This window comes from Sciurus carolinensis, chromosome 4, assembly GCF_902686445.1.
Source record: "Sciurus carolinensis chromosome 4, mSciCar1.2, whole genome shotgun sequence".
Taxonomy (NCBI): domain Eukaryota; kingdom Metazoa; phylum Chordata; class Mammalia; order Rodentia; family Sciuridae; genus Sciurus; species Sciurus carolinensis.
Genome location: NC_062216.1, coordinates 167,120,540 through 167,148,345, shown reverse-complemented (window position 1 = coordinate 167,148,345; position 27,806 = coordinate 167,120,540). Strand labels below are relative to the sequence as shown.

Genomic DNA, 27,806 nt, shown 5'->3' with positions numbered 1-27,806 from the left:
AGCCAAGAAATGACTGTCATAGGGGAGGTATTAAGATATTCTCCTAAGTTTTCTTCTGGAAACCCTGTAATCTGGCTTTATGTTTATTTCTATTATCCATCTCAAATCTGTGTGTGTGTGTGTGTGTGTGTGTGTGTGTGTGAAGTGAATCTGGGTCCATTTTTTCCCATGTGGATAATCAATTTTCTTAACATCACATTAAAAAGATTTCTTTATCCATTGACTTACTTGCTGTCTTGTCAAAAATTGATTTGTCCTCTGTGTGTGTCTATTCTGAACTCTGCTCCAATCCATGAATTTATTTGTCTCCTTACACCAGTACCACACTATCAGTTTACTCTAGTGTGGCCCAGAGTGAGGTATGCAGACAGAGTTCCTCTCCTGATCCTGGGGCCAGTGACTTCTTTTTCTTTTTATAATAAGTATTGAAATCAGGTAGTCTAGGAACTTTTTGCTCTTATATATGTATATGTTGTAGGTAGACACAATACCTTTATTTTATTATTTTTTATGCGGTGCTGAGGATTGAACCTAGGGTCTCGTGCATGCTAGACTCTACCACTGAGCCAAAACCCCAGCTGCAGAACTGTTTTGTTCTTTTTCAAAATTGTTGTCTCTCTTCAAGACCCTTTGCCTTTCCTTATAAATTACAAAATCAGCTTATCAATTTCTTCAGTAAGCTCGCTGGAATTTTGACAGGGTTTGTATTGATCTGTAAATCAGTGGTTGTCTTCATGTTGCATCTTCAGATCCATGAATATGGTATACCTTTCCATTTATTTATTTTTCTCAGCAGTGTTTTGTCATTTTAGCACAGCAGTCTCGCTCAACTTTTGATAGGTTTGTTTCTAGGTATTTGATGTTTTTGGAAGTTGTTATAAATGGCATTGCCAATTTCATTTTACAATTGTTCATTGCTAGACTTTTATTTTAGTAGGATGACGCTGGCTCCTATCCTAAGAGTAAATGACTGGGAGTGGAGGCAAAAGCAGGAGCAGGAAGGCCAGAGAGGAGGCCAGTGCCTCCTGGGGGAGGGACCAGGTGACCGGGGAAGAGTGGCAGCTGCGGGGACTAGTATGGAGAGATTGAGCATTTTTGGATGGATCCAATGTCAGGTGTGAAAGAGAGAAAAGTCAAGGAGGACGCCAAGGCTTTAACCTGACCACATAGAAAGGCTGCCATCAGCTGTGCTGTTTTCCAGAAGACCTGTCAGTTGACGTGGAATTGTCAATGGTAGGGCTGAGCCTGGAGACGCGGGGCTTTCCCAGGCGCAGGGACAGGGAAAGGGAAGGAGCAGGAAAGGGATGAGCCTAACCTTTGTGCACCACTGAAGCCCCAGAGCTCGGTAGGCTGCATTCTGGGGACCCTGAAAAGCACCCCTCACCCAGGCCTCCGGGGAGGATCTGTGGCCTGCCAGGGCCCCGGGGCAGTCGTGCCCGCCTCTCGTCCCCCAGCGACGTCCCTGCGGGGCTCTGCTTCCTCCTGCGGCGTGTCCGCAGGCCAGCCTGCCATCATTAGGGTGCTCCCGGCATGTCTGTTCTGTCAGTTTCGGGCCTTTAAGATTTTCCTGTGGCTTTGGCGGGAGTGAAGGCAGCCTCTGTTCCTACGGCTCGCGGTCTTTATGAGAGCTCTGGTTACACGGTGGCCTGGGCTGGAGGATCCGTCCCAACCCTGCACGTCCCAACAGCCCTGTTGACTGTGGGCCGTTGTGCAGGGGCCGAGGGTTTTCAGGAACACACCATGGAGTCTGAGTCTGAGTCCCTAGAGGGAGGCAGAGCCAGGAGGAGGTGGGGCCAGCAAGGAGGCAGCACTGAGCTCAGCACCGGCGCAGGGTGGGGAGACCTCCTTCCTCCGGAGGCGTCCATACTCGGTCCTGAGTCCCCTGGTGTTTCTCTAAGGACGCGCACCTGCGTCTTGGCACCCCTGTCCCGCCAACACATACTGGCAACGACAGCTCAGGTTTAGGGCTTGGCTGGCACGGAGGAGATGCCCTTCAGTCCCTAGCAGACCAGCAGTGATCAGGATATGGAAACAATCATGGGGCAGAACTTAAACTTTAGAAATGTCCTGATACACGGATTTCCCCGCACCCGGGGGAGGACTGCGGCATTGCTTTCCAGGGCGGTGCCCATCCCCTTGGGACAGAGCTCCTGAGTAAGTAGCAGGACCAGGGTGGCAGGAAAGCCGCCTTGGGAAGCGGCGTGCAGAGGGGCTGAGCAGAGGGGGGCCGTTAGGAGCCGGGGCTCCTCCGTCCCGTGTGGCCTGCGCCCAAGGGCAGTGCAGCTGGCTGGAGCAACTCAGGGAAAGCCGTGAGGGCACAGGAGACGTGGCAGGGGACCACCCAGCCACGGAGGCAAAGCTCGTCGGGTCCTGAGAGAGCATCTCACCAAGACTGTCCTGCTATAGATGGGAAACCAGGTCCAGCGAGGGCCATCGGCTTGCCCAGAGTCACCAAGCAGATGGAGGTTCCGAGCCCTGCAGCCTCCCCAGCCTCCCCAGGGGCCAGACGCCTACTTCCTGCTGGTGATGGGACTCCCCCAGCTGCCGCCCGAGCCAAGGCCTCAGCAGTTCTGGGCCCCTTTGCTGGGCCAGGCTCTGCCCATGGTGCTGAGACCTGGCTCTGCCTGCGGCAGCTCCAAGGGCTGCGGGTGGTCGATGAGCGGATGTTTACGCATCCCAGGAACAAGGGGGGGGTGGATGCCGCCTGAGGAAGCAGCAAGTCTCAGCAGAGGGCAGGGAAACTGGCGCTTGGGGACTCGTAGGCAGAGGGGTGACACAGCAAAGCACAGACTAAGACTAACCCAATCAGCATGTTGATCAAGGCTGTGTTGAGCTGGTTACTAGGTGTTCAACCGGGGGAGCCACCTCCAGCCAGGTGACCTTCTCACCCCAGGTGCCTGGCGTGTCGGGAGCACGGTGGGCGGTATATTGTAGTGAGAATGCCAGGGGATGCTGGAGCCCGGGGACAGCAGGGCCGCCCTGATCAGCCCCACCCTGGCCTCCACACAGGTGCAGACATTCCACGGTGACCTGCTACAGCACATGGAGAAGAACAGCAAGCTGGACATGCAGTTCATCAAGGTGAGCCTGGCCTGCCACCCGGGGCCCCGCTCCACACAGGCAGGGCCACTCTGTCCAGTGCTCTGAGCCCTGGGGTGGACGTCCTGAGCTTTTCGACCTGGGGGTCTTCCCTGCCTCTGCACCCTCCCCCAGGACAGCCGCCAGCACTATGAGATGGAGTACCGCCACCGAGCTGCCAACCTGGAGAAGTGCATGTCCGAGTTGTGGCGCATGGAGCGCAACAGGGACAAGAACGCGCGGGAGATGAAGGTGCAGGGCTGGGGCTGGTCCCTGGGGAGCCACAGCACCCCCAGGCCCCTCCCAACTCCAGCCCAACTGTGGAGCCTGCTCCAGTGGCTCGGGCACTGCAGGAGGTCAGGGCCACCCTGGGCACCCCCCACCCTGTGGCCTCCTGGCCTTTCCAGGCTCCCCAGGTCCCTGCCGAAACCCCAGCTTCCCTGCCCCTTCTACTTCACCAGGAAAACAGACCATCTATCCTGCTGCCCTGAACTTGTAGCAAAGGTGTAATCCACAGTGCCCTCCTCCTGCCCAGGCACAGGGACGCTGCCCTGCCCAAGGCCAGTCCCTACTCCCATCCCTGGCTTGTCTCCAGGACCCAAACCCGTGGATTAGGCCGCTGCCGCCTCCTGTCTCCTTTCCTGGCCCTCTAAGTGAGCTGTGTCCCCTCTTGAGAATCCGCCCCCGAAGTCCGGCCTTATTAATCCACTCATTCATGTCTTCACTAAACTAACCTCCTGGGGCCTCCCTCTGTGCTCAGGCCTGTGCCCGGAGCCAGGGACAGAGCAATGGCTCAGGGGCCCTGACCGGCGGTCACGAGGAGCAGAATCAGGATGAGGATGATAGGGCAGGTTCAGGAGTTGGGATGGGCTGGGTGCTGGAGGGGGCGCTCGGAGGAGGCGGCCCCAACCAGAACCTCCCCCCAGGAGAGCGTCAACCGGCTGCACGCACAGATGCAAGCCTTCGTGTCCGAGAGCCAGCGCGCAGCTGAGCTGGAGGAGAAGAGGCGCTACCGCTTCCTGGCCGAGAAGCACCTGCTGCTCTCTAACACCTTCCTGCAGTTCTTTGGCCGGGTGAGTGTGGGGAGGTGGCGGGGGGGGGGGACCGAAACTGCGCCCCAGCACAGAGTCCCCTCTGTCCTTCCTTCATCTGTGCAGAAATGGATTTTTAAAAAATTGGCACCAAGGATTGAACCTAGAGGTGCTTAACCACTGAGCCACACCTCCAGCCCCTCCCCCACCCCCCTTCCTTTGAGACAGGGTTTCACTAAGCTGCTGAGGCTGGCCTCGAACTTATGATCCTCCAGCCTCCACCTCCAGGCCGCTGGGATTACAGGCACGAGCCACTGAGCCTGGCCAGAAGTTGATTCTATTTCCCCCTCACCACCCTCTTGGCTGTTTCGGCTTGTTTGCATCACCGAGCCCAGTACCCATCCCTCCATTCACGATTTGGCTTTTGCAAGGCCCCTTGCTGGGCTGCACGTACTGGAGCTGCAGAAGGAAGGGCACCCGCTGGGGCCAAGGGCAGGGGACCACGGCCCCTCCTCACAGGGAGCCCAGCGTGACCCCTGAGGGCGGTGCCCACGCCATCTCCTCCATTAAACCCCCCTAAGCTCCCACCAACTGGCGGGATAGCCATCTGGGGACCAAGCTGCCAGCACATGGACATCCCCAAGTGTACCCAAGTCACAGCACACACGGTAAGGCAAAGCGCCAAGTCAGGGGTTCAGGCTACGCAGTCGTGGGACCACCACCACAATTCAATGTCAGAAAATCTTCCTCGCCCTGTGACGGTCGCTCTCCACCCTCCCCTGCTGCCCAGCGACCACTGACCACTGGCCTGTCTGCCTCAGGAGGTGCGCCCCTTGCAGACATTTCACAGAAAAGGGGCCACGCCACGCTGGGTCCTCCGCGACGGCTCCCTGGGTATGGCCACATAGCGTCCTGCTGCCCGATGGACCATTGATTGATGGGGCGCCGGCTGATGGGCACCTGGGCGGGTGGCCGTCTTCATGCGTCTTAGTGTGGACAGCCGTATTCGTTCCTCCCGGCGAGTGGAAGTGCTGGGCGGGGGTGCTTGTTCAACCGGCCCCCCCAGTGCCCGGCCACGAGCCGCTGCAGGTGGGCTTTCCCAGCAGCAGGTCGGGTGCCCCTCTCCACACCCGGAGCCCGGCACGTGATCTCGCTCCCGGCCACGCCAGGAGGTGTGGCTTGGCTGCTGGGCTGCTGATTCGTTCCCCTCCCCCCTCCCCTCCCCTCCCCCTCCCTCTCCCTGGCTCACGCACGCCTTTGGGTTTTTTCCACATTTTTAAAGTTGGAGCATCACAGCTGCCGACCAGGACGGGACTCGGTGTTGATGTCCACACGTGCACACGACGCACAGTGCGACAGTGACGCTCGGCCCACGTCCCTCCCCAGCACGTCCCCTCCCTGCCCCGGCGCCCTGCTCCCTTTCCTGCACGGTCTCCCTGGGATTCCCGTGAGCCCGCCCTTCTTTTCCGTGTTCCGCTCTGGCTTCCACTTACGAGAGGAAGCTGTCGCCTGACCTCCTGAGTGTGGCGTGTCCACTCAACGTGACGGCTTCTAGCTCCCTCCATCTCCCTGCAAGTGCTGTCACTTCACCTTTTCCAAGCGCGTCTGCCACACTTTGTGTACCCGTCCACCCGCCGGCGGGCCCTGGGCTGGCTCCTAGCTGGCTGGGGTCGTGCCTCGGGCGTGCAGGGTCCCTGCGGTTCCTCAGGGTGACGCGGAGGCGTGGCGTGGCGTGATGGCTCACGGGCGGCTGCAGGCCGACGTCCACAGAGGCCCCCACATCCACGACCCAGGAACTCGCTGCGACTTCGCCGCCGCCCACGCGCCCGCGCTCACTGCGGCCATTCCGCCCGAGCAGGGTCCACTGACCTCTCCCTCGTCGCTGATGACGTTCCACGTCCTTTCACGGTTGTGGCCGCCGTGCTGCTTCCTTTGAGAAGTATCAGCTGACCCACTTGCCCACTTCGTGATCGGGTTGTTTGCTGGTGCTCCTTGTTCACGTGCTAGACAGTCCCCTCTGGGAGGGCAACGGGCAGCGGGCAGCGGCAGCCGTCCTCCCATTCCGTGGCTCTCCTGCACGTGCCCCGCTGCTTCCTTCGCTGGGCAGAGACTTTTTAATTCCAGGCTGCCCGCCTTGTCCCAGGTCCTTGGTCCTTTTTGAACTGCTTTTTATGCAGGTGAGGGACAAGGACCTCATCTCGTCCTCCTACAGGGGATGAGCAGTCTGTGCAACGCCATTTGGTCAAAAGGCTGTCTTTTCTCCAGTGTGTGTTTTTTGGCACCTTTGTCAAGGATGAGATGACAGTAGACGTTCGGGTTTGTCCCGTGTCTTTCTGTACCTGTGGGTCTGTCCCCGTGTCTTTCTTTCCCTCGGTCTACGCGTCGGTACAATTTGAAGCCTGCGGATTGCGACGCCTCCTTGCTCATTTGGTTTAAAATTCCTTTGGCTATTCTTGGCCTTTTATTCTTCCAAATTAAGTGGAGGACCTTTTCTAGTTCTGTGAAGGATGTCTTTGGTATTTTGATGGGGATTGCGTTGAATTTTTTTGTGTGTGTGTGTGTGTGTGTGTGTGTGTGGTGCTGGGGTTTGAACCCAGGGCCTTGTGCATGCGAGGTAAGCCCTCCACCAACTGAGCTACATTCCCAGCCCTGCAGTGAATCTTCATATTGCTTTTGGTAGCATGGCCATTTTCACAATATTAATTCTGCCCATCCATGAACATGAGAGGTCTTTCCATCTTCTGAGGTTCTTCAATTTCTTTCTTCAATATTCTATAGTTTACATTGTAGAGGTTTTCACGTCCTTGGTTAGATTTATTCCTAGGGTTTTTGTTTCAGGTGCTATTGTGAATGGAATTGGTTTCCTGATTTCTTTTTCAGCAGATTCATTGTATATAGGAAAGCTACTGATTTTTGTTTGCCGATTTTGTAACCTGCCACTTGTCAAAGTTTGGTGAATTTTATTTTATTTTTTTATCTTCTAAGTATAGGATCTTATCATCTGCAAACAGTGATAATTTAATTTTCTTTCTTTCCTATTTTTGTCCCTTTTATTCCTTCTCTTGCCTAATTGCTCTGGCTAGAATTTCTAGCACTGTATTAAATAAGAGTGGTGAGAGTGGACATTCTTGTTCCAGATTTCAAAGGAAATGCTTTCAGTTTTTCCCCATTTACTGTGAAGTTGGCTTTGGGCTTGCTGTAAGTAACCTTTATGATGTTGAGGTGTCCTTCCGTCTTTAGTTTCTTCATTGTTTTTATCATAAATGGGTGCTGAATTTTATCAAAGGCCTTCTCTGCATCTGTTGAGAATACCAAGTGATTTTCGCCCTTAATTCTATTTATGTGATGGATTACATTTATGGATCTGCATATGTTCAACCATCCTAGCATCCCTGGAATAAAATCACGTTGGTTGTGATGTATAATCTTCTTAATATGTTGTTGAACACAATTTGCAATATTTTCTTAAGTATTTTTGCTTCTAAGTTCATCAGGGATATTGGTCTGGAGTCTTCTTTCCTTGATGTGTCCTTAGCTGGTTTTGGTATGAGGGGCATCATACCAGTACCTGGCTTCACAGAATGCATTTGGAAGTGTTCCTTCCTTCTCTGTCTCATGAAATAATCTGATGAATACTGATGTTTTGTTTTGGTTTGGTTCTTTTGGTACGAGGGATTGAACCCTGGTGCTTAACCACTGAACAACTTCCCCAATCCTTTTTTATTTTTTAATTTTGAGACAGGGTCTCACTAAGTTGCTTAGGACCTTGCTAAGTTGCTGAGACTGACCTCTAACTTGGCATCCTCCTGCCTCAGACTCATGAGTTGCTGGGATTACAGGCATGCAGCACCATGTCTGTGACATTGGTTCTTTATTAAAGGTCTGGGAGAATTCAGCTGAGACTCCATCTGGTCCTGGGCATTTCTTTGTTGGAAATCATTTTATTACTCCTTTTGTCTCATTGCAAATTATTGTGATTTTGTCCTTAATTATATTTATGCAATGGATTTAGGTTTTCTATGTCCTCTTGATTTAATATTGGCAGGTTGTATTTGTCTAGAAATGTATCCATTTCTTCTATGTTTTCCAATTTTTTAGAGTAGACATTTTCAAAATTATTCCTAATGATCTACTGAATTTCTGTGATATCTGTGGTGATTTCTCCTTTCTTATCTGTAATTTTATTAATTTGGGTCTCTCTGCTTTTCTTTTGGCTAGTTTGGCTAAGGGCTTATCATTTTGTTCGTATTTTTAAAGAAACAAGTCTTTACTTCATTGAGTCTTTGCATTTTTTTTTTTCATACTCAAGTGCACTGATTTTGGCTCTGATTTTAATTATGTCCTTCCTCCAGCTGGTTTTGGAATTGACTTGTTCTTTTTCAAGGGCCTCAATGTGCATCATTAGGTTGTTCATTTGGGATCTTTCTCATTTTCTTATGTAGATGCTCATAGCTATAAACTTGTCTCTGAAAACTGACTTCACAGTGTCCCAGAGATTCTGGTGTGTTGTATCACTATTCCCATTTGAGTCTAAGAATTTTTAAATTTCTCCCCTGCTTTCTTTTCAAAAAATGTATTGTTCAATTTCCGTGTGTTTACATAGTTTCTGTAGGATTTTTGGGGTGTTTTTTAAAAAAATTTTTTAGTTGTCAACAGATCTTTATTTTATTTATGTATACGTGATGCTGAGAATCAAACCTAGTGCCTCACACATGCTAGGCAAGTGCTGTACCCCGAGCCACAACCTCAGCACCATGGTGTTGATTTTTAATTTCATTCCATTATGATCTGATAAGATGCAAGGAATTAAATCAACTTCTTATATATGCTAAGAGTTGCTTTGTGGCCTAAAATAGGGTCTATTTTGGAGAATGTTCCATGAACTTCTGAGGAGAAAGTATATTCTGCTGTTATTGGATGAAATATTCTGTAGATGTCTGTTAAGTTCATTTGATTTATAATATTTTTCAGGTCCAAAGAGTCTTTACTGAGTTTATATCTGAATGACCTATCTAATAGTGAAAGAGGTGTTTTGAAATTGCCCAGTATTATTGTAGTGGGGTCTATCTGAATCTTTAATTTGAGTAGTGTCACTTTTATGGAATTAGTTGCACCCACATTTGGGGCATAAATATTCATTATTTTTTATATATTTTTGTTGTATTGTTCTACTTACCATATGAAGTGAACTTCTTTGTCTCTTCTGGTTAATTTTGGCGTGAAGTCTGTTTTGTCAGGAGAGTAGCTACTCCTGCTAGTTTTCAGGTTCCATTTGCATGGTATATCGATTTCCATCCTTTTAGTTTCAGTTTGTAGCTGTCTTTGCCTGTGAGGTGTGTCTCTTGGAAGTAACAATTAGTTAGATCTTTTTTCTTTAAATCCATTCTGCTAGCTTTTAATTGGAGATTTGAGACATTTACATTTGATGCTGTTATAGAGAGGTGTTTATTAATCCCTGCCAGTTTGATTTATTTGTATAGTTTAGTTTGGTCTGTTTCATTTGCCTAGCTACTTTTCAAATGACATTTGTTCATTTGTGAGCTCTGGGGTTTGTTTTTTATTTCTTCTGTGTGGAACTTACTTAAAGAAGTAAGTAAGTTCTTTTAAGTTCTGTAGCACAGGTTAATAGTCATGAATTCTTTTAGTTTCTACTTATTTTGGAAGGTTTACTTCTCTTTCAATTTTGAAGGATAACTTTGCTGGACATAGCAATCTTGGTTGACAGTATTTTCTTTTAGGACTTGGAACACATCTTTCCAAGCCCTTCTGGCTAATTAATTCTGATTGGCTTGCCTCTAAATGTGACCTGATGTTTTTCTCTTGAGGTTTTTAAAATTCTATTCTTGTTCTGTATGTTAGGCATTTTATTTATAATGTGTTGTGGAGAGTTTCTTTTTTGATCTTGTCTATTTGGGGTTCTGAATGATTCCTGATTCTGGATGTCCACCTCATTCTCAAGGTTTGGAAATGTTTCTGTTATTATTTCCCTGAAGATGTTATCCACTCCATTAACCTGCATCTCACAACCCTCCTTAATTCCAGTGATTCTTAAATTTGGTCCCTTAATGTTGTCCTATAGCTCTTGTATATTATGATCATGGCTATTTATTTTCTTTTCTTTAATAGTGTCTGAATGTTCAAGGCTGGCCCTTTGTCTTCCAGCTCTGAGATTCTGTTTTCATCAACTGAACATTTTAGTTGATTTATTGTGTCTTTCATTTCCAAGATTTCTGTTTGATTCCTTTTCAATATCTCCACCTCCTTCTTGAATTTCTCATTCACATCCTATACTGACTTCCTTAATTCATTTAGTTGTTTTTCTGTGTTCTCTTGGAATTCATTGATCATTTTTATAATCATTCTTTTAAATTTTTTATCTCATGTTTCATCCCATTCAATATCTTTAGGACTAGTTGCTGGTGTAATAGGAACTTTCGGAGGTATCATGCTACCTTGTTTTTTCATGTTTCTTGTATTCCTATGTTGGGTTTTATACGTCTGTTGGGATGGATTCATCTTCCATTTTTAGGTGTGGGTCTTTTCATGGCACAATCTTCACTTGCCAAAAATGTCCTAGAGTGATTCAGATTGAGACTCATTCACAGGAGTGGACTCTACAGTCTTTATGTTAATTCTCTCTGTTTTTGCTGTAGCAGTAGATATCTGTAAACAGGACCTGAGAGCCTACTCCTAGCTGTTTCTACTCAGAGTCTGGTCATTAGTTTGGGTTTTTGTCCTTCTAGTCTTTGTATTAAAGTATAGCTGAAGACTGGGTGTCACTGATTTGTGTGTGGAGCAAGGTGGGCAATCTTTTGGTTGCATTTAGTTCAGCAGCTACATCTCTACCCGGTGAACTTGTAGTGTCCCTGTAGGTTCCCAGAACCCCACAGAATAGGGGAAACAAACAAGAGCAATAATAATGCAAACAATATGCTCATTAAAATAAATACCTGGTTCCTACTATGACATCTACAATGTTAATAATTATCACAAAAACCTGAAATGGTGGGGTCAACAAATGCCAATAGCAAAAACAATAAGTAACCAGAAACTATATCTGGCATTAAAGCAAATGGCAGTGTCAACCACGTCACCCACAGCAGTTGTGACTGCAGCAGTACGAATGGTGGGAGCAGAAGTTATGTAAACCAATCGGTGCTAAGAGAGGCAAGAATGCAGTAAATTAGGAGGAAAAATGTGACTGAAAGGCAGAAAAGAATTTAAATGTCACAAAAGTGAACAGAGAATTCAGGAGTGATGAGCAGGTGATGGTTATAAAAAAGGAGGAGAAAAATAGGGAAAGTCAAGTAAAGGGAGAGAGAGAACAAGAGAATTTTGCTGTTAGCAGGAGAAGAAAAGAGAAAGAGGAACAGACAAATGAAAACAATAGGAAACCAACCCAAAATATACAAACCCAAAACCCTAACTCTTGGACTGGGGCTGTGGCTCAGTGGTAGAGCACTTGCCTAGCACACGTGAGGCACTGGGTTCGATCTCAGCACCACATAAAAATAAATAAAATATAGTTTAAAAAAAGAAACTATTAAAAAATACACCCTAACCCTCAAGACAAGGAAAAATAACCATAGTAAAAAAAAAAAAAAAAATGCTAACTCTGGGGTACAGTGGCACACGCCTGTCATCCCGGCGACTCCAGAGGCTGAGGCAGGAGGATCGAGAGTTCAAAACGAGCCTCAGCAACCTAGCAAGCAAGATCCTAAGCAACTTAGAGAGACTCTGTCTCAAAATAAAAAATGAAAAGGGCTGACAGTGGTAAAGCACCTCTGAGTTCAATCCTGGTACCAAAAAAAAAAAAAAGCTAAAAACGAGCAAAAAAGAAACAAATATATGTCCATAAACCAATCAGTTCAGCAAACACATGAAAACACACACACACACACGCACAGGAAAAAGATTCTTAAAATGAAGCCATTCTCTCCATCGAGGTGGTCAAAACAGTTGACTGAACAGATGGTCCCCGTTTATGCCTGACCCGCGTTCTCTCTGTTGCTTCTTGAGCCACGCAGAGAGCGAGCCAGGCCGGGGGTTTCTGGAATGGCTGAAGGCTGAAGCAGGTGGCAGCGTGAGGCAGCTGGGATGGGAGGTACCGTCAGCTGGAGTTTTGTCCCCACCGAGCCCACTGGCAGGTGGAGCAGCTGCAGTTCCGTGCGTGGAGTTGGGGGGTGGGCTGGGGTCTAATCAGGCCTCGGGGGCTTTGCTGGTGGCATCCACTCTGGAGAGATTAGATCAGCACCCCCAGGGCCTGGCAGTTGGGAGTCTCCCTAGGGTTCTACTCGTGGGCCAGGGGAGCCAGTCCTGCACCTCCTCTGCTGCCAGGAACACAGCCTTCCTGGGTTTGGTCCCTGAGGTGTTCACACCTGCTGCCAGACGCAAAGGAGAAGCGGGTCGGGCTCCCTTTGTTGCTCCAGGTACACTCTTCTCAGTGCCTGTTTCCCTCCCGTTCTGCTGGGTACACCCAGGCTGCGCCGCAGGAGCTCGCTGGGGCAGGGTGGCAGTGTCTACTCTGACCTGCAGGCTCGCAGCAGCTGCTGCAGCGTGGCCACCTCATGCGGCTCCACCTCAGCGCCGCCGCCCGCTGAGGAGCCCAGAGCACTTTCTCAGGCCCCGTGCGCCAGCTCGGTCCAGGCTGCTTTTCTGATCTCGGGTCCCCCTGCCTGATGTGTCCGTCGTGTCTCCGTGTCCTCCCTCCCCTCTGCGCACCTCTTTCTTGTGCCTCTTGGACACTCAGATATCTGCTCTGAAGGAGACTCCCTTTTTTCCTGCTCTGAACAGTTAACTTCCAGCATTAAGAAAAGAGCTGAGGCCAGACAGGTGGCACACAGCTGTATCCCAGCGTCTCCAGAGGCTGAGGCAGGAGGATCGTGAGTTCAAAGGCAGCCTCAGCAACTTAGGCAGGCCCTAAGCCACTCAGTGAGACCCTGTCTCTAACTAAAATACTAAAATAGGGCTGGGAGTGTGGCTCCGTGGTTAAGGGCTCCTGGGTTCAATCCCTGGTATAAAAAAAGCAGAAGAAAAAGAAGAGAGCTGACGAGGGTGGGTGGGCCCTGGGCAGCAGGCCTCCCCACTCACAGGGATGCCGCCACACACGCTTTCAGACACCAAGGTCCGACCCCGAGACAGCCGATCGTGTTTTCTTGGTCGTATATTTATAAGCAGAATGCAGTTAGGACACGATTTAAAGAACCCTACGTGTGGGGGCTTCAGCCACGTCCTGGTGCACGAGGGAAGGGTTCACTGCCTGAGGACAGCGTTGGGCAATCCGTCAATCAGTTACCGGTCAGCTTATCCGTCCCATAAACACACAAGAGCCAGCACTCTTTTCAGATGGGAGGGTGACCGATGGCCGTGCCAGCTCGGCCTCTGACACATGGAGTAGCCCAGCTGTCCTCTATCTTACAGTCACAGGTGAAGGGGGCCCAGACTGGGAGGGGCTGCTCCTGTGAGGAGCAGGAAGGGCGGAGCCCGGGAAGCCACTTGCTCAGGCAGAGCAAATCACCAGATGGTGAGTCCCCCACACAGGCCACTGCTCCTAGGCGACCTGGGACCATCCGTCAGGTCTCCGTCCCCGAGCTCGGCCAGGCCCGCTGCCGCTGGCCGTGGGGCTCCCACACATATGTCCTGGGGCAGGGAGGCCTCCTTCTCCTTCACCTCTAGTAATCAGCCCTGCGCAGTCCAGACGCGGACGCAGGCAGCTCCTCTGGGCTTAGCGCGGCTGCGCAGGTCTGTCGGACGCGGTCCCGGAGGCGGGCCGCTGCGCCCGAGGATGTGGTCTCCTTGGGTTGTTCCAGCGTGCGCTCCACCAGCGCCCTTGACCATGGCTTGTGCAAACTGTTTGCTCTTGGCCGAGGGGGCTCCATCACACTGCATCGCGGGGGACTGGACACGGCTCCCGCGGGAGAGCCACTTGGTCTTCTTCAACGGGTCGCCTCCGGTCTTATCTTCCACTTCTCTTACCCACTTAGGAGCTTTCATCCGAGCTGCGTGTGGTGATGGGTTGCTGCGGGTTTTGCCAGTTTGCCCTCTATTATCTGATGTTCTGATCGTAGGTTTTGCTGTATGAAAAAGTTGGCTTTGGCCGAATGTCCCTGTCCTTTCTTCCAGGGCTTGGAGTTTGCCCTGCTCAGCGGGGCTTTTCTACTCCTGAGTACTTGGAACTTCTCCCCTGGTCTCGCCTGTGTTGGGAAGGACCGACTCCATGCAGAGTTCCTTCCAGTCCAGGTGACCCGCCTGGACAGGGCCCAGCTGAGCGCTGGGGGTTGTGGTGGTCACTCCCAGAACGCCCTGGGCCTGCCGGTGTTTTCCCTGAATGCAGACAGAGACTCCTGACATGCAGGATTCGTGTCCTTGCTTTGCTTCCTGCCTCTGGGACAAGGGCAGTGAGGCCAGCTGGGCTTTGTCTTTGGGCCACTTTACTAATTAATCTCTGCCAGGAGTCAGAAGGAGCGTCCACTGAGCAGCCAGACCAGCTGATAGGACACTTAGAGCTTTGGTATCGCTGCCTGATGTTGCTGGACCAGGCTGAAGGGAGAAATCATTGAAAAGTTTGGTCATCAACTAGGCACAATGGTGCACACCTGTAACCCAGCATCTTGGGAGGCCAAGGCAAGAGGCTTGCAAGTTGGAGGCCAGCCTGAGCAACTTGGCCAGATCCTGCCTCGAAACAAAAAATTTTAAAAAGGGTTAGGGATAGCTCAGTGGTAGAGCTTGCCTGGCATGTGGGAGGCCCTGGGCTCCATCCCCACCAGAAACAAAAACAGTGTAGTCTTAAGAGGCTTCACCAAAGACAGATTAGTACAGACCTCACCACCGCTTACTGATGTGAGACCGTGGGCCAGTCACTGAACTCCCCTGACCTGCAGACTCTTCTTCAGATGGAGAAAACAGTAGAACATAGGGCCTGGCAGGCGGATGCTCTGGAAAGGGAAGCTTTCTTATTCCTATCGCCTGGAGGGCAGCCAGGCCTCGGGGGACCGGATGTTGGAACAGGAAAAGGACCGACCTTCAGAGTCTGGTGTTTTTATTGTCCCGGGGTTCAGTACACAGAGGTGGCTGAGTGACAGTGGAGAGGTCAACATCACTGAGAGGAGGTCCCCCAAAGAGCAACACGGCCGCCCAAGGGGCATAAAGCAGGCCCGGAGCCCGGAGCCGGGAGCCACGAGATGAAGCCGGCCGGGGGCAGCCAGGCAGGCCGGCAAGTCTGAGGGAGGTTGGGGTCGGCAGGTCCGATGATCCCGCGGGCTCGGCTTGGCGGTCTGGTCACTGGCCATCTGGAGCTTGGGTGTGCTAAGCAGCTGGGGCAGCCCAGACCGAACGTGCCTGCGTCCTTCCGCAAGGTCGGGATCCATTCGTAAGGGCACAGTCACAGGTCAGGCCACGTTCATCAGTGGCTGAACTCAGGGACTTATTAAGCCCAGGTCAGCAACGCCACAGTGTCCGCTTGGGGGGGACTTGCCGGGTTGTCACAGGCAGGAGAAACCGCACTCTGCTGAAGCTGAAGGACAGGTTCTGAGGCTGGTCACTGTGGATGTTCCTGGGCAAGGCTCGTGACCAGGTGACGGGACCAGGGTGCTGCCCTGCCCTCCTCCTTTGACATCAGAGTGAGGGGTCGCGTCATTTGGAGGTCTGGTGGTTCAGGGGCTCGTGGCCTGGCCTCTCTGGTGGGCGTTTGGCCCGCCTGTGTCCCTGGGCTTCTGATTAGCCCGGGGGCCTGCGGGCGGGCATCCTCTTTATTTTACTGGTCTCGCTTTCACTCGATCTTAGTTAGGCGTGACCGTGGGCTGCGTTTTGACGAACTGCGCACACACGGAGCACAGCGGCCTGCTCTCCTGGTTGAGCAAGACGCGGCGTCTCACTGGTCACGTAGTCACATGTGAAAACAGGACGGCGACGTCCCTGTCCTCCCCCATCCTTCCCGCTCTCCGTCTCCGGTCTAACCCAGGGAACGCCTGGTCTCCTCTCGCAGGCTGAGCCAGCATCCGCGGGTCAGAGGGGACACGTGGCCTTTGCTTTTGGGGACGGGCTGGCTTCACTCAGCGGGACGGTCTCCCAGACAGTCATTCCTATTAGCGCCCTTCACTTACCAGCCTCTGCCTTACGCTGGTGCCAGGCCGATGTCGGCTGTTTCCCTGGACACCTCCGCCTTGAACTCAGACTGGAGGTGCTCACAGCAAACCACGACTTTACCAAGGGGAGTGGCGGACGTCGAGGCACAGCCTGCTCTGCACCCTGGGCCTGGGCCTGGGCCTGGCTGGCTCGCCTAGGACAGACAGGACCTAGCAAGCTGCTTACTCCCCAGGAAGGGCAGTCTCTCCAGGATCAGCAAATCCCCAGGGTGTAAAGCATCGTAAAATGCAGGAAATAAAAGCCATGATCAGACGCGCAGCAGGTCTAGCATCTAAAGGGACTTGGTAGGTAGGGCTGTGCTCAGCAGCAATGCTCCCTGTCCTTCAAAGCGTTCAGGCACAGGTGGATGCCCGAGCGAGCGTGAGTCGGTCTAGAAACAAGATGTCTGGAAGCTACAGGGATGAACTAGAAAACTGTTTGAAAGGCCTCTTTCAGAAAACAGCTCAAACTGGCTTACATGAAAAAGGGATTGTTAGTTAACTGGAGGTTGAAGGATTTCAGATACAGCTTGATCCAGGAGCACACACAAAAAAGATGCCATCCGAAATCTGTCACTAGCTGTTGCTTAGTTTTAGCTTTCTGTGTCGGCTTCACTCTACCTAGGCATTTAGCAAACTCCACAAAGTTTAAGAAAAAAAGAATTCGCCCAGATTGTTTTAGGGTCAGTACTGGGGCTGGGTTCTTCAGTCACAGTTTTGGGGTAAGAGCCACGCCTGAGCCCATCTCTTGTACTCAGGAAGACGGGGCGCCTGGGGGCCAGGTCTGGGCGCTCTGCTACCCACAAAGCCGGCAGGCAGGACCCCAGCCGAGGTGAACAAGGGCAGCGGCTCAAGGATTTGATCGGACTTTGACACACGAGGCGGGGCTTTGGATGGGCGCCCACCACCCCACAGGGTCTCCTGGATCCTCCCAGCAAGAAAACCAGGACATCCTGAGCTTGCGGGGCCCCCTCTAGAATCCTGGGGGCCACCGGGATGCAGCTGACCCCTGTGTCCCCACCGGCCAGGCCCGGGGGATGCTCCAGAACCGCGTGCTGCTGTGGAAGGAGCAGTCGGAGGCCAGCCGCAGCCCGACGCGCGCCCACTCCCCGGGCCTGCTGGGCCCGGTGCTGGGGCCGCCCTACCCCTCGGGCCGCCTGACGCCCACCCGCCTGGACATGGTGAGGCCCTGGGCGCCCCCGCCGCCCTTCGCGCCCCCGCCGGTCTTCGCGGGGCCCTGGGGCCGGCGGCCCCCAGCCTGGAGCCTGCTGCCCCCCAGGCTTCCACCCTACGCCGTGCCCGTCGGGCCGCCCTTCCGCCCCGGCGCGGCCTCGGCGCCCCCGTGGTGGCCCGGCCGCCGGCCCCAGAACCCCTACGCCGACGTCTGGGACTGGGGGTGGGGCTGGACTAGGGCGCGGCCGCCCCGCGCGCCCCACGCCCTGCCCTCTCCCCCGCAGCCCCCCAGGCCTCTGGGAGAGTTCGGCTCCCCCCGCAGCCGGCACGGCTCCGGCTCCTACGGTCCTGAGCCCGCCGAGGCGAGGTCCGCGTCCCAGCTAGAGCCAGACCGCCGGTCTCTGCCCCGGACGCCGTCGGCCTGTGAGTACCTCGGGTCCAGAGCGCAGAGGAACGGGCCTGGAAGAGGATCCAGGGTTGGGCTGCAGCAGGAGGGATGGAGGACAGACTCCAGGGAGAACTTCCCGCCCATGCTCAGCTACGCTCTCCGCCCTGCAGCCTCGCTGTACACCAGCAGCTCCCAGCGCTCGCGCTCTAACTCCTTCGGCGAGCGCCCAGGCGGTGGCGTTGGCGGCGGGGGCGCCAGAAGAGTCCGCGCCCTGGTCTCCCATTCCGAGGGCGCCAACCACACGCTGCTGCGCTTCTCGGCCGGAGACGTAGTGGAGGTGCTAGTGCCCGAGGCCCAGAACGGCTGGCTCTACGGCAAGCTGGAGGGCGCGTCCGCGTGAGTGGGAGTGTGGGGCACGGGAGGGTGGGAGGCCCTTGGAGGAGAGCCGGGCTGGTGGCCAGTGAGCGTGTAGGGACCACGGACTCCGGCGGTTGGAAAGGGGAAGGTGCGGCCTGCCAGAGCAGGCAGTGCCCCTGGGACTTTGTGGCCCGACAGCCAGCGGTGCCCACTACCACCCATGCCGCAGTAGGAGGAGCCAAGGGCACGAGAGAGTGGACAGATGCCCAGGCGGCCAGCGGTGTGCACCGGCCCATTGTTGGGGACAGATGGATGAGGGTGGGTGGGGGTGGGGGTGGCCAGGTGGGTGGGGGCAATTGGGTGGCTGGGGTTGTACCTGCAGGGACTGCTGGGTGACCAGAGGGGAGTGGGTGGCAGTGGGTGCTCTGGTGGGTGCTCCCTAGCCTGGCCTGCGGTGGCCGCCGGGTGTGTGATGACCCTTGAGCCAGGAGAGCAGCCTTCTGCCACCCTACCAACCTCTAGCCAGGGCCACCTATCCTCCTGGGAACATCCCTGCTGTCCTGGGCTCCCAGGTGGGGAAGTGATGACCAGGTGTCATCGGTAGGCCTGGCCCCTTGAAACCGGGCAGCAAGGAGACCCTGGCTTCGGCGGGGCCCTGGGCGGGCGCTGGGGTGGGCAGTTCTCTGGGGACATTTTGCAGGTGTTCTGAAGTCTGGGAAGGTCCAGGGGCCTCCATCAGGGGCCCTTCCCAGGCGCCCAGCTGCTCTGCAGGGCTGGGGGCAGAGGTCTCTGGGGACCAGGGGCTGGTGGAAGGAGCCCTGGTGTGGAGTCGGGCACCCCGTGCGCGGGTGCCCCTTCCTCTAAGCTCCCGGTCGCCCTGGTCCCCCACCCTTCCCTCATCCCCCTTAGCTCCCCGCCCGGCCCCATCGCAGCTTAGGGAGGAAGGAAGCCAGGCCACCACAGCCCCTGGACAGACTGCTCTCCTGCTGGACCCCAGCCCCTGGGGGCGCCCCTTTGGAGGCCGGAAGGGCCGCTGGTGCCCACTCTGGGCCCGAGTGCGGGGATTCCCGGGGAGTCGGCTCGCCCGCGCCTGACCGCTCCCCCTGCACCGCTCAGGGCACCTCTGCCTCTGCCCCGCAGGAGCGGCTGGTTCCCCGAGGCCTATGTGAAGCCCTTAGAGGAAGCGCCCGTGAGCCCCAGGAACCCTTTGAGCCCCATGACCTCCGTGAACCCCGTGAACGAGCTGCCTGCCAGGTACCTTCCAGGGGTGGCCGGTGTCCCCGCCACAGGGCACGCAGCCGTGAGTTTTCCCAGCCTCAGCCCCTGGAGAGCCACACCTGGGCCCCTCTCTACCCTGAAGGCCACCGTGTCCATCCCTCCGCCTCCCCTGGGTGCTCTCCAGCGGATTCCTTTCGCCCAGGTGCAGAGAAGAGGCCGGCAGATGGTGGGGCGCAGAAGGGGTGGGGCCCCCAGGGACGGCCCCTGAACCCCACCTCTCCCTCCCTTCTGGGGACTCAGGTCCTACCCGCTCCGAGGCAGCCACAGCCTCGATGACCTCCTGGACCGGCCAGGCGGCTCCACAGCGTCCTCCGAGTACTGGGATGGCCAGTCCCGCTCCCGCACCCCGAGCAGGGTCCCAAGCCGCGCCCCCAGCCCTGCACCCACACCCTTGCCTGGCAGCCGCCGAAGCAGTACGGGGGGAGCCAATGACGTCAAGGTGAGCCCCCAGCTGCCTCAGCCCCGGGCACGGAAGCAGGACCAGGGCAACCTTCTCGCACTGCCATGGCTGCCTGGCAGGGGCCCTCCCGTCGGCCTCAGGCTGCCCCTGGCGCTGGGCAGGAGTGATGTCCTGAGTCTGGGGGCGGGCGGGGACAGGTGTCTCAGCGCTGCAGCCTGGTGTCCTGGCGGGGACACTGACAACGTGTCTCACCCCTGCCCAGGGCAGAAAGGTCAGGGTCCTGGGTCAGAGCGTGACTGGGGCCACTGGGCGGGCAGAGGGCACCCCCCATGGGGAGGGACAGTTAGTCCCAGGAGATGGCGCGCTGCGAGCCCAGAGCCTTCCCTGTGCAGGGTCTCCCTTCCCAGAGCTTGGTCGCCCGGCCGGGGCCTCCGCCCTGCTGGCTGGGGGCGGGGAGGCAGGGCTGGCTTGCCCCGCCCCTCCCGCCCCCTCCCTCACCCACCCGCGCCCCTCCTGACGCCCCTCCCGCCCCCTCCGCAGAAGCTGATGTCCTGGGAGCAGCAGCCCCCCGAGCTCTTCCCGCGGTGAGTCCCCGCACAGGGCCAGGGGGCAAGTGGGGGAGGGGTGAGAGGGTGGCGCACGTGGGCGGGGGGCAGGAGCTGGACGCCCTCCCCGGACCCCTCGTGTCAGCCTCTCCCTCCACACAGGGGCACAAACCCCTTTGCCACCGTGAAGCTGCGTCCCACGGTCACCAATGACCGCTCGGCACCCCTCATCCGCTGAGGTGCCTTCCTCCTCGGGTGGAGGTCGGCCGCACCCCTGCCGGGAGCCGTCGGGTGCCGGCGGCAGCAGCAGCCGTGGATCCAAGACCTGGAGCCCTGACGCCCAGGGTGGTGTCCTTCCCCACCGGCCCTCGACCTGGGCCTGCAGAGCAGAGCAGGCGGCACTGGACGGAGCGATTTCCTCCTCCGAGGGGCCGGGACTCTCGGCGCGACCCCTGGACCCGCTGCCCCGCCTCTGCCGGCGGGGAGGAGCCCCCTGTCGTCCCCGCCCCGGGCCCAGTTCGCTGTTGTGAAGGACGAGAAATAAAGGCAGTGCGTGGCCCCCGGGTGCTGGTGTCTGATTTGGGGGTCAGGCCAGGGGTGGGGATGGAGACCCCGGGGAGAACAGAGTTCCCGGCTGTTCCGCACCCCGCCCCTCACGTGCCTCACGTTGAGCAGGGGTAGCCCTCAGAGCCTCCCCCAGGTCCACTCCAGAGACCCAGGAAGGAGTGGACGCTCTCGAGTGGGTGCGTGTAGTGGCCCGCGTCGCGGGACCACCAGGCCCCACCCTGGGGCAGCCTGGACACAGCAGCCTTTGTTCTGCCCTCCCCCGACATTCCCAGGCTCTCAGGCGGGATTAGCCTTATCCAGGGGAAGCCAGGAGCCCTCCTGGAATGCGGCCTGGGGCTGTGGGGCAGCCAAGGGGCCGGGGCTGCTGGGGTCTCTCCAGGACAGGGCTGTGCCAGGCCAAGGTCCCCTGAGCAGGCTCCGTGTGTCTTCCGCCTGAGGCCCCAAAGGTGGAAGGGGTGTCCTTGTCCACCTTTGGACCAGGACAGGTCACTCCACTTTGGACTAGGAGACCCATCTGGCCCTGTGGTCATGGTCACTCACGGCTCCGTCCCCTTCCTGGGCAAAAGCCTCTTAGCGGGCTGGGGCGGGGGGCAGGGGTGGGGGACGCTCTAAGCCCCAGGCCTGGGGGAGGGAGTCCTCAGGAGAGCTTTGGGCCACAGCACCAGAAGCACTGGACAGCAGGGAGTCTGCGAGACCCATCCAGAAGCTTCTCAGGAGCTGGTGCGGGGCCTCCCTGCAGGCCTTGGGAGATGTGAGGCAGGCCCCCAAACGCCGGCTCGGTGAGTGTGGGGAGGCCTGTCAGAATTCTCTGGTCCCCAAGTCGCAGTCATGGTGAGAGGGGACAGGTAAAGCCAGATCCTGGGGCTGGTGGAGGGCAGAGTCACAGAGGCCCCTGGGGAGGGGGCCTGGCCTTGCAGTTCCAGAAGGGAGGGCACAGGCACTGAGAGCCAAGGAGGAAGGAGGCTGTCCTGGCAGCCCTGGGCTTCTGCTGCCCTCTGGCCTGTCCACCTTCATCTGTAACTGGGCACATGGGGCTGTGGAGAGGACCCCGGCAGGAGCTTCAGGGCTCAGAGACTTTGGAGTGTCCTCTGTGGATGGAGGGTTGGGCTACTGCGGTTGGAGGGCAGATCTCTCGTCAGTGCCCCCTCAAAGGTCCCCACTGGGCCAGGTGCGGTGGCTCACGCCTGCAATCCCAGTGGCTCTGGAGGCTGAGGCAGGAGGATTGCAAGAACAAAGCCAGCCTCAGCAACTTAGTGAGGTCCTAAGCAATTCAGTGAGACCCTGTCTCTAAATAAAAAATTTTAAAAGGGCTGAGGATGTGGCTCAGTGGTTAAGCACCCCTGGGTTCAATACCTGGCACCAAAAAAAAAGTCCTCAAAGTCCTCATTGTCCAGAGGGAGCCAGAGCCCCTCCCCCACCCCGAGGTTTCCAGCTGGCCTGGGAGTGATCACCATCTTACAGCTGGGGAAACCGAGGCTCAGTGAGGGCAAGGGGCCTGCCGAGTCACAGAACAGAGGCACTGAGTCGAACCTCAGCATCCCTGCTTCTGAGAAAAGCTGAGGTCTGAGTTACAGGGTTTTCCTTGTCACGCGCTGATGACAACAGTCATTCCTGACCATGGAGGACAATCAAGAGCATACTACAAGGCCACAGAGGTCGAGAGGCCCTCTCTACAGCTGGAATCTGACCTACCAAGGGTTCCTTTTGTCCAGAGACCGTCACACGTACTCACTGGGGGCACGGGCAGTCCCGAGCACTGCCCTGGGCACCTGCCATCACGCCCTTCTGCCACCCCTAGGTCCTGAGGGAGAGGTGCCCTCCAGGGGAGCCTTGCTGCAGTCAAGCCTCAGGTGACCAGTACCTCACCCTTCCCAGCCCCCTGCGGGAGGGCGGGCGCTTCCTCCTGGGTCTCTCTGGCCTGCAGGACTCTCTGGGGCAGCCCTGCACCTCTGTTTCCTCTGTGGGTCTCCAGCCCCCTGCTCTGGGCTGCAGACTCAGTTGCTCCCTCTTGTCCCCCTTTTCCCAGCAGCGGTGGTGGTGATGGGCTCTGGTGGCCCCCGGCCAGGTGTGGGCCCTCCTGACGGCGGCTGGGGCTGGGTGGTGCTGGGCGCCTGCTTCGTGGTCACGGGCTTTGCCTACGGCTTCCCCAAGGCCGTAAGCGTCTTCTTCCGCGCGCTCATGCGGGACTTTGGCGCCGGCTACAGCGACACAGCCTGGGTGTCCTCCATCATGCTGGCCATGCTCTACGGAACCGGTCAGCGCCCCTCCCAGGCCCTCCACTCCAAGGGCCCCAGCACTGGGGGGCTGGACCGGGGACCAGGAGACACCAGACCCCTGAACATCCCTAACCCCTTCTTCCTGCGGAAACCCTGGCACCAGAGGGAGGGAAGGGGATAGGAAAGAGGCAGCAAGCAGAGGTGGAGCCTGGCTGACCTGGCCAGCCTGGTCAGCGGCAGGACCGGCAGGGGATCCATTCCTGCCAGCCAGTCTGTACCCGCCATTTTCCTTTTTTCTTTCCGGCGTGGGGCTGGCACAGAAGGAAGCCTGGCCTCCCGCAGGCTGGTGAGCCCGCTAGGTCAGGCCGCCCCGCCCCACCCTCCTGTTTTGCGCGTGGAATCTGAGATCTAAGGAACCACTCCTGTCCCTGTGGCCTGACCACCTGGTAGGGGGAGGAGGAGGGAGCCCGGGGAGGAAGGCAGCCCAGGCTGTGCCAGGTGGGGACTTGGTGTCTTGAAGATAAAATGGGAGCAGAAGCTGCCTGCCCCCCCCCCCCAGCTTTCTACCTTGGGTTCTGGGTTCTCAAGAGGGATGAGGGATGGGGAGCCCCGGGTCAGGACAGATTCCTTCCCCACTGCCCTCCTTGGTCTGTCCCAGCCAAGCTGTGTGATCCTGGACAAACACTGCCCTCTCTGGGTCTCTGAACGTGTGTGTGACCTTATCCCTTCCAGGCCAATTCCAGGGCTGGGAGGTTCACAGCCTGACTGATGTTCCCTGGGTCCACCTGGCCCTGCTGGTGACCCTGCCCTGCCCACAGGCCCCGTGTCCAGCATTCTTGTGACTCGCTTCGGCTGCCGGCCGGTGATGCTGGCGGGTGGGCTTCTGGCCTCGGCGGGCATGATCCTGGCTTCCTTCGCCTCGCGCCTCCTGGAGCTGTACCTGACAGCTGGGGTGCTCACAGGTGAGGGTGCCACTCTCCTGCCAGGTGGGGGTGTGGGTAGGGGGGTCCTTCCTGTACGACCGCCTGTCCTTGATTTCCCCACAAGGGATGCTCCTCCAAGACCCTGGCTCAGGTCCCCGGGGCTTGCCCTCCCGTCGGGTCTGGTCTCTCCCTCCTGCTGGGGACGGGCGGGCGCCCTGGGGAGCCGCGCATAGCGCCGCCTCGCCCGCAGGCCTGGGCCTGGCCCTCAACTTCCAGCCGTCGCTCATCATGCTGGGGCTGTACTTTGAGCGGCGGCGGCCTCTGGCCAACGGGCTGGCGGCGGCGGGCAGCCCGGTGTTCCTGTCGGCATTGTCGCCGCTTGGCCAGCTGCTGCTCGAGCGCTTCGGCTGGCGCGGCGGCTTCCTGCTGTTCGGCGGCCTCCTGCTGCACTGCTGCGCGTGCGGAGCCATCATGCGGCCGCCGCCGGGGCCCGGCTCCCGGCCGCGTGCGGACCGCGAGGAGGACTGCGCGGGGGACGCTCCCGGGGAGGCGGACGGCGCCAGGCTGCGGTTGCGCGAGGCGCCCCCTCGCGGCCGGGCCCGCCGGCGCCTGCTAGACGTGGCCGTGTGCACCGATCGCGCCTTCGTCGTGTACGTGGTCACCAAGTTCCTGATGGCGCTGGGGCTCTTCGTGCCTGCCATACTGCTGGTGAACTACGCTAAGGACGCGGGCGTGCCTGACGCCGAGGCCGCCTTCCTGCTGTCCATCGTGGGCTTCGTGGACATCGTGGCGCGACCGGCCTGCGGAGCCCTGGCGGGTTTGGCGCGCCTGAGACCGCACGTCCCCTACCTCTTCAGCCTGGCCCTGCTGGCCAACGGGCTCACCGATCTGAGCAGCGCGCGCGCGCGCTCCTATGGCACCCTTGTCGCCTTCTGCATCGCCTTCGGCCTGTCCTATGGCATGGTGGGTGCGCTGCAGTTCGAGGTGCTTATGGCGGCTGTGGGTGCGCCCCGCTTCCCCAGCGCGCTGGGCCTGGTGCTGCTCGTGGAGGCCGTGGCTGTGCTCATCGGACCACCCTCTGCAGGTGCCCCCCGCAGGAGGAGGGGGTAGCAAGGCCTAGAGCCACTTAGTCCCTGGGAAGTCCCCTCCCTGTCCCAAATGGAAATTCCGGGGATTAGGGGAAGGGACCAATGGCAGAAACAACCTGGTGGGTAGATCCCCCTGGTGGCCAAACCCTCTCCAAGCAGGGACCCCCAGCTGTGAGTGGGGAAGGAGAAGCAGGGAGGGCGCTGGGAAGAAATGAGCCTGCTCAGGCCCCACCAGCCACATCAAGCAGTGGCGCAGAGCCTGTGAAGCGTGCATGCTTATTCTCACTTTGCAGATGGGGAAACCGAGGCACAGAGACTCAGCTCAAGTTGCAGTCCCAGAGTTAGAGCCATGATCTGCCCATGCTAACAGTGTCTCTGTGGTTTAGTTCCCCAGCCTGTAAGGGGCACAGGGATGATGCCTTTGGGAACTGGCCTCAGGGGTGCCCAGCGGGCAGCTGAGAGGAGGAGGGGCATCTGTGCCTTCCACTGTGCAGGCTTTCCATTCATGGCCTGCCTCGGGCAGTCGCCATGGGGAGGATAGCCAGGGCTGATGGATGTCCTGCAGAGCCCACCGGGGGGTGCACATCGTGGACAGGTGCGGGGTTTGCCTTGGCCCACGAGTGAGGCAGGACTAAGCTGGGAAAGGCGGGAGTAGGCGTCACGACGGGTCTTCCTGGGTTGCCAAGGCAGCAGGAAGGTGAGCAGGAGAGGCCTGCCGTCAGGCTGTGGGATGGGACAGCGACAGGGTTGGGAACCAGGCTGCAGCTGAGCTGGGGGGAGCTGCCCGTCTCCCCTCCAGGGCAGGGCCAGCAGAGTGCCCTCATCAAGCTAGTAACCTGCCTGACCAATGAGACAGTAGGTGGGCACCCTCAAACCCAGCCACCCAGAGGTTCAGGAGCCCATCTGCCATTTCTTGTGTGGCCCTGGGATGGATCCAAAGACCAGGGAAGGCATCAGGGGTGGGAAGCTGAAGGACACTACAGGGCTGAGTTTGGGTGGACTGGCTGGCTGGGCAGGGACCAGGATGTTCAGAGGAGGCTGCTTAGAGGGGCTTAGGTGGGGCAGCTGGCTTGGGGGACACCAGGAAACTTCCTGGTGTGGTCAGCTACAAGAATGCTCCAGAGAGAGGGTGGAGTCCCCAGAGGAACCACAGTTTAGGGGGAAATATTTGCAGTTAGATAAATTTTCAGAGGTAGCATGCCTGAGGTCCCTAGTACACACGCACGCGCGCGCGCACACACACATCAGGGCACAGGCTGAACCCTGCTCAGTCGGGTCCTTGTGGGCCCCAGGGAGGGACAGGAGGCTGGAGGAGGCTGAACCATGTCCCTGAAGACCAGGGGTTTATGGGGACAGAGCAAGAGCTGGAGTCCCAGGAGAAAGGGCTAAACCAGGGTCCTCCCCATGCTACCTGGGATGGTCACAGGACACTTGTACCAGGACACATATACTCTAAAGAGCTGCCTCACCCCTAGTCCCACACTGCTAAAGAAACTGAGGTCCAGGGAGAGGGAGTGACACTTTTTAAAGTCTTAAGTGGCAGCAGCCATGTGGGGTGTTGCGTCTGTAGAATGGGAGAGACAGGGCCCTGTGAGTCACCAAGGAGCCTGCCACATCAGCAGCGCTGCCTGTACTGGAGGGCGACTCCGCCCAGGCCCTGACCTCCCGTCCCCACCCCCAGGCCGCCTGGTGGACGCGCTCAAGAACTACGAGATCATCTTCTACCTGGCTGGCTCGGAGGTGGCCCTGGCAGGGGTCTTCATGGCGGTTGCCACCTACTGCTGCCTGCGCCGCTCTTGGGACACCCCACCTGGCCCCACCACTGAGGGTGGGGCCAGTGACACTGAGGACGCTGAGGTGGAGGGGGAATCTGAGCCCCTACCTCCTGGCACCCAGGAGCCCAGCAGCCTCGAGGCCCTGGAGGTGCTGAGCCCTGGGGCTGGGTCCGCAGAACTGAAGGCGGAGGCAGATCCGGGGCTGACCCTCGAGTCTGTGTAGCCCCAGGCGCGACCCCAGGGCCAGGGACGGCTTGCCCTCTCCCAGGGCCTGGCCCACTGGGAGGCAGGTTGGGGGGTCCCTCCAGGGGAAAAGTCTGGACGGCTGATGTCCCAGGAACGTCCTTCCCGCTGCCGGCATCTGTCCCCATTGTGCACCCGTTGCGGACTGACGGAACTCAAATCCATAAAGCTCAACTGAAACATGAGTTCTGTGCTTCCCTCTGGGATCTGGTCACCAGGTTGGGGGAGGGATGGGTGCAGAGGGGTCTTCCCCCGACCCTGAGGGGCTGGAGTCGGGCAAGTGCCAAAGATGGTGGAGGGCCAGGGAACACTTCCCAGGCAGAGGCACGGAGCCAGGTGGCTGAGCTGGGCACTGAAGCCCATGGGCTGCCCTCTGCCTCTCCCTGTGCACGTAGCCAGCTGTTGGCAGCACCTTGGCTGGAGGGTGGGTGCTGCTCACAGGCAGGGGTCGGAGGAGCCTGTGAGTGCGCGTGGGCACTGGAGGCTGTGCTGCGGCCTGGGCCTGCGTCACGGGGTTAAGGAGAGACGGAGGCGGGGCAGGTGTTCCGCAAGGGGCACGCCTCCCTTCAGCGTCCTGAGGGCACCCTCCCTCTGGAGAACTCGCCTGTCCCTGAGTCAGCAC

At 57.2% G+C, this 27,806-nt stretch overlaps 2 protein-coding genes across 2 annotated transcripts in view; both read left to right on the top strand.

Annotated features, from left to right (window-relative positions):
• Baiap2l2 (BAR/IMD domain containing adaptor protein 2 like 2) overlaps window positions 1-20,898 on the top strand; it is a 29,863-nt gene extending 8,965 nt beyond the window's left edge. The window contains exons 5-14 of the mRNA XM_047550960.1: window positions 3,010-3,081; window positions 3,214-3,330; window positions 4,005-4,151; window positions 17,260-17,412; window positions 17,689-17,827; window positions 17,963-18,188; window positions 19,290-19,403; window positions 19,668-19,866; window positions 20,368-20,411; window positions 20,535-20,898. Of these exons, the coding sequence (XP_047406916.1) occupies window positions 3,010-3,081; window positions 3,214-3,330; window positions 4,005-4,151; window positions 17,260-17,412; window positions 17,689-17,827; window positions 17,963-18,188; window positions 19,290-19,403; window positions 19,668-19,866; window positions 20,368-20,411; window positions 20,535-20,610 (1,287 nt within the window). The 3' untranslated portion in view covers window positions 20,611-20,898. The remainder of the gene's footprint in view (window positions 1-3,009; window positions 3,082-3,213; window positions 3,331-4,004; window positions 4,152-17,259; window positions 17,413-17,688; window positions 17,828-17,962; window positions 18,189-19,289; window positions 19,404-19,667; window positions 19,867-20,367; window positions 20,412-20,534) is intronic.
• A 2,081-nt stretch (window positions 20,899-22,979) lies between these two features.
• On the top strand, window positions 22,980-27,164 carry Slc16a8 (solute carrier family 16 member 8). Its single transcript, XM_047549816.1, has 4 exons — window positions 22,980-23,193; window positions 23,974-24,117; window positions 24,329-25,162; window positions 26,848-27,164. The coding sequence occupies exons 1-4, from the start codon at window positions 22,980-22,982 to the stop codon at window positions 27,162-27,164; spliced, it is 1,509 nt and encodes a 502-aa protein (XP_047405772.1).
• The last annotated feature ends 642 nt before the right edge of the window (window positions 27,165-27,806 follow it).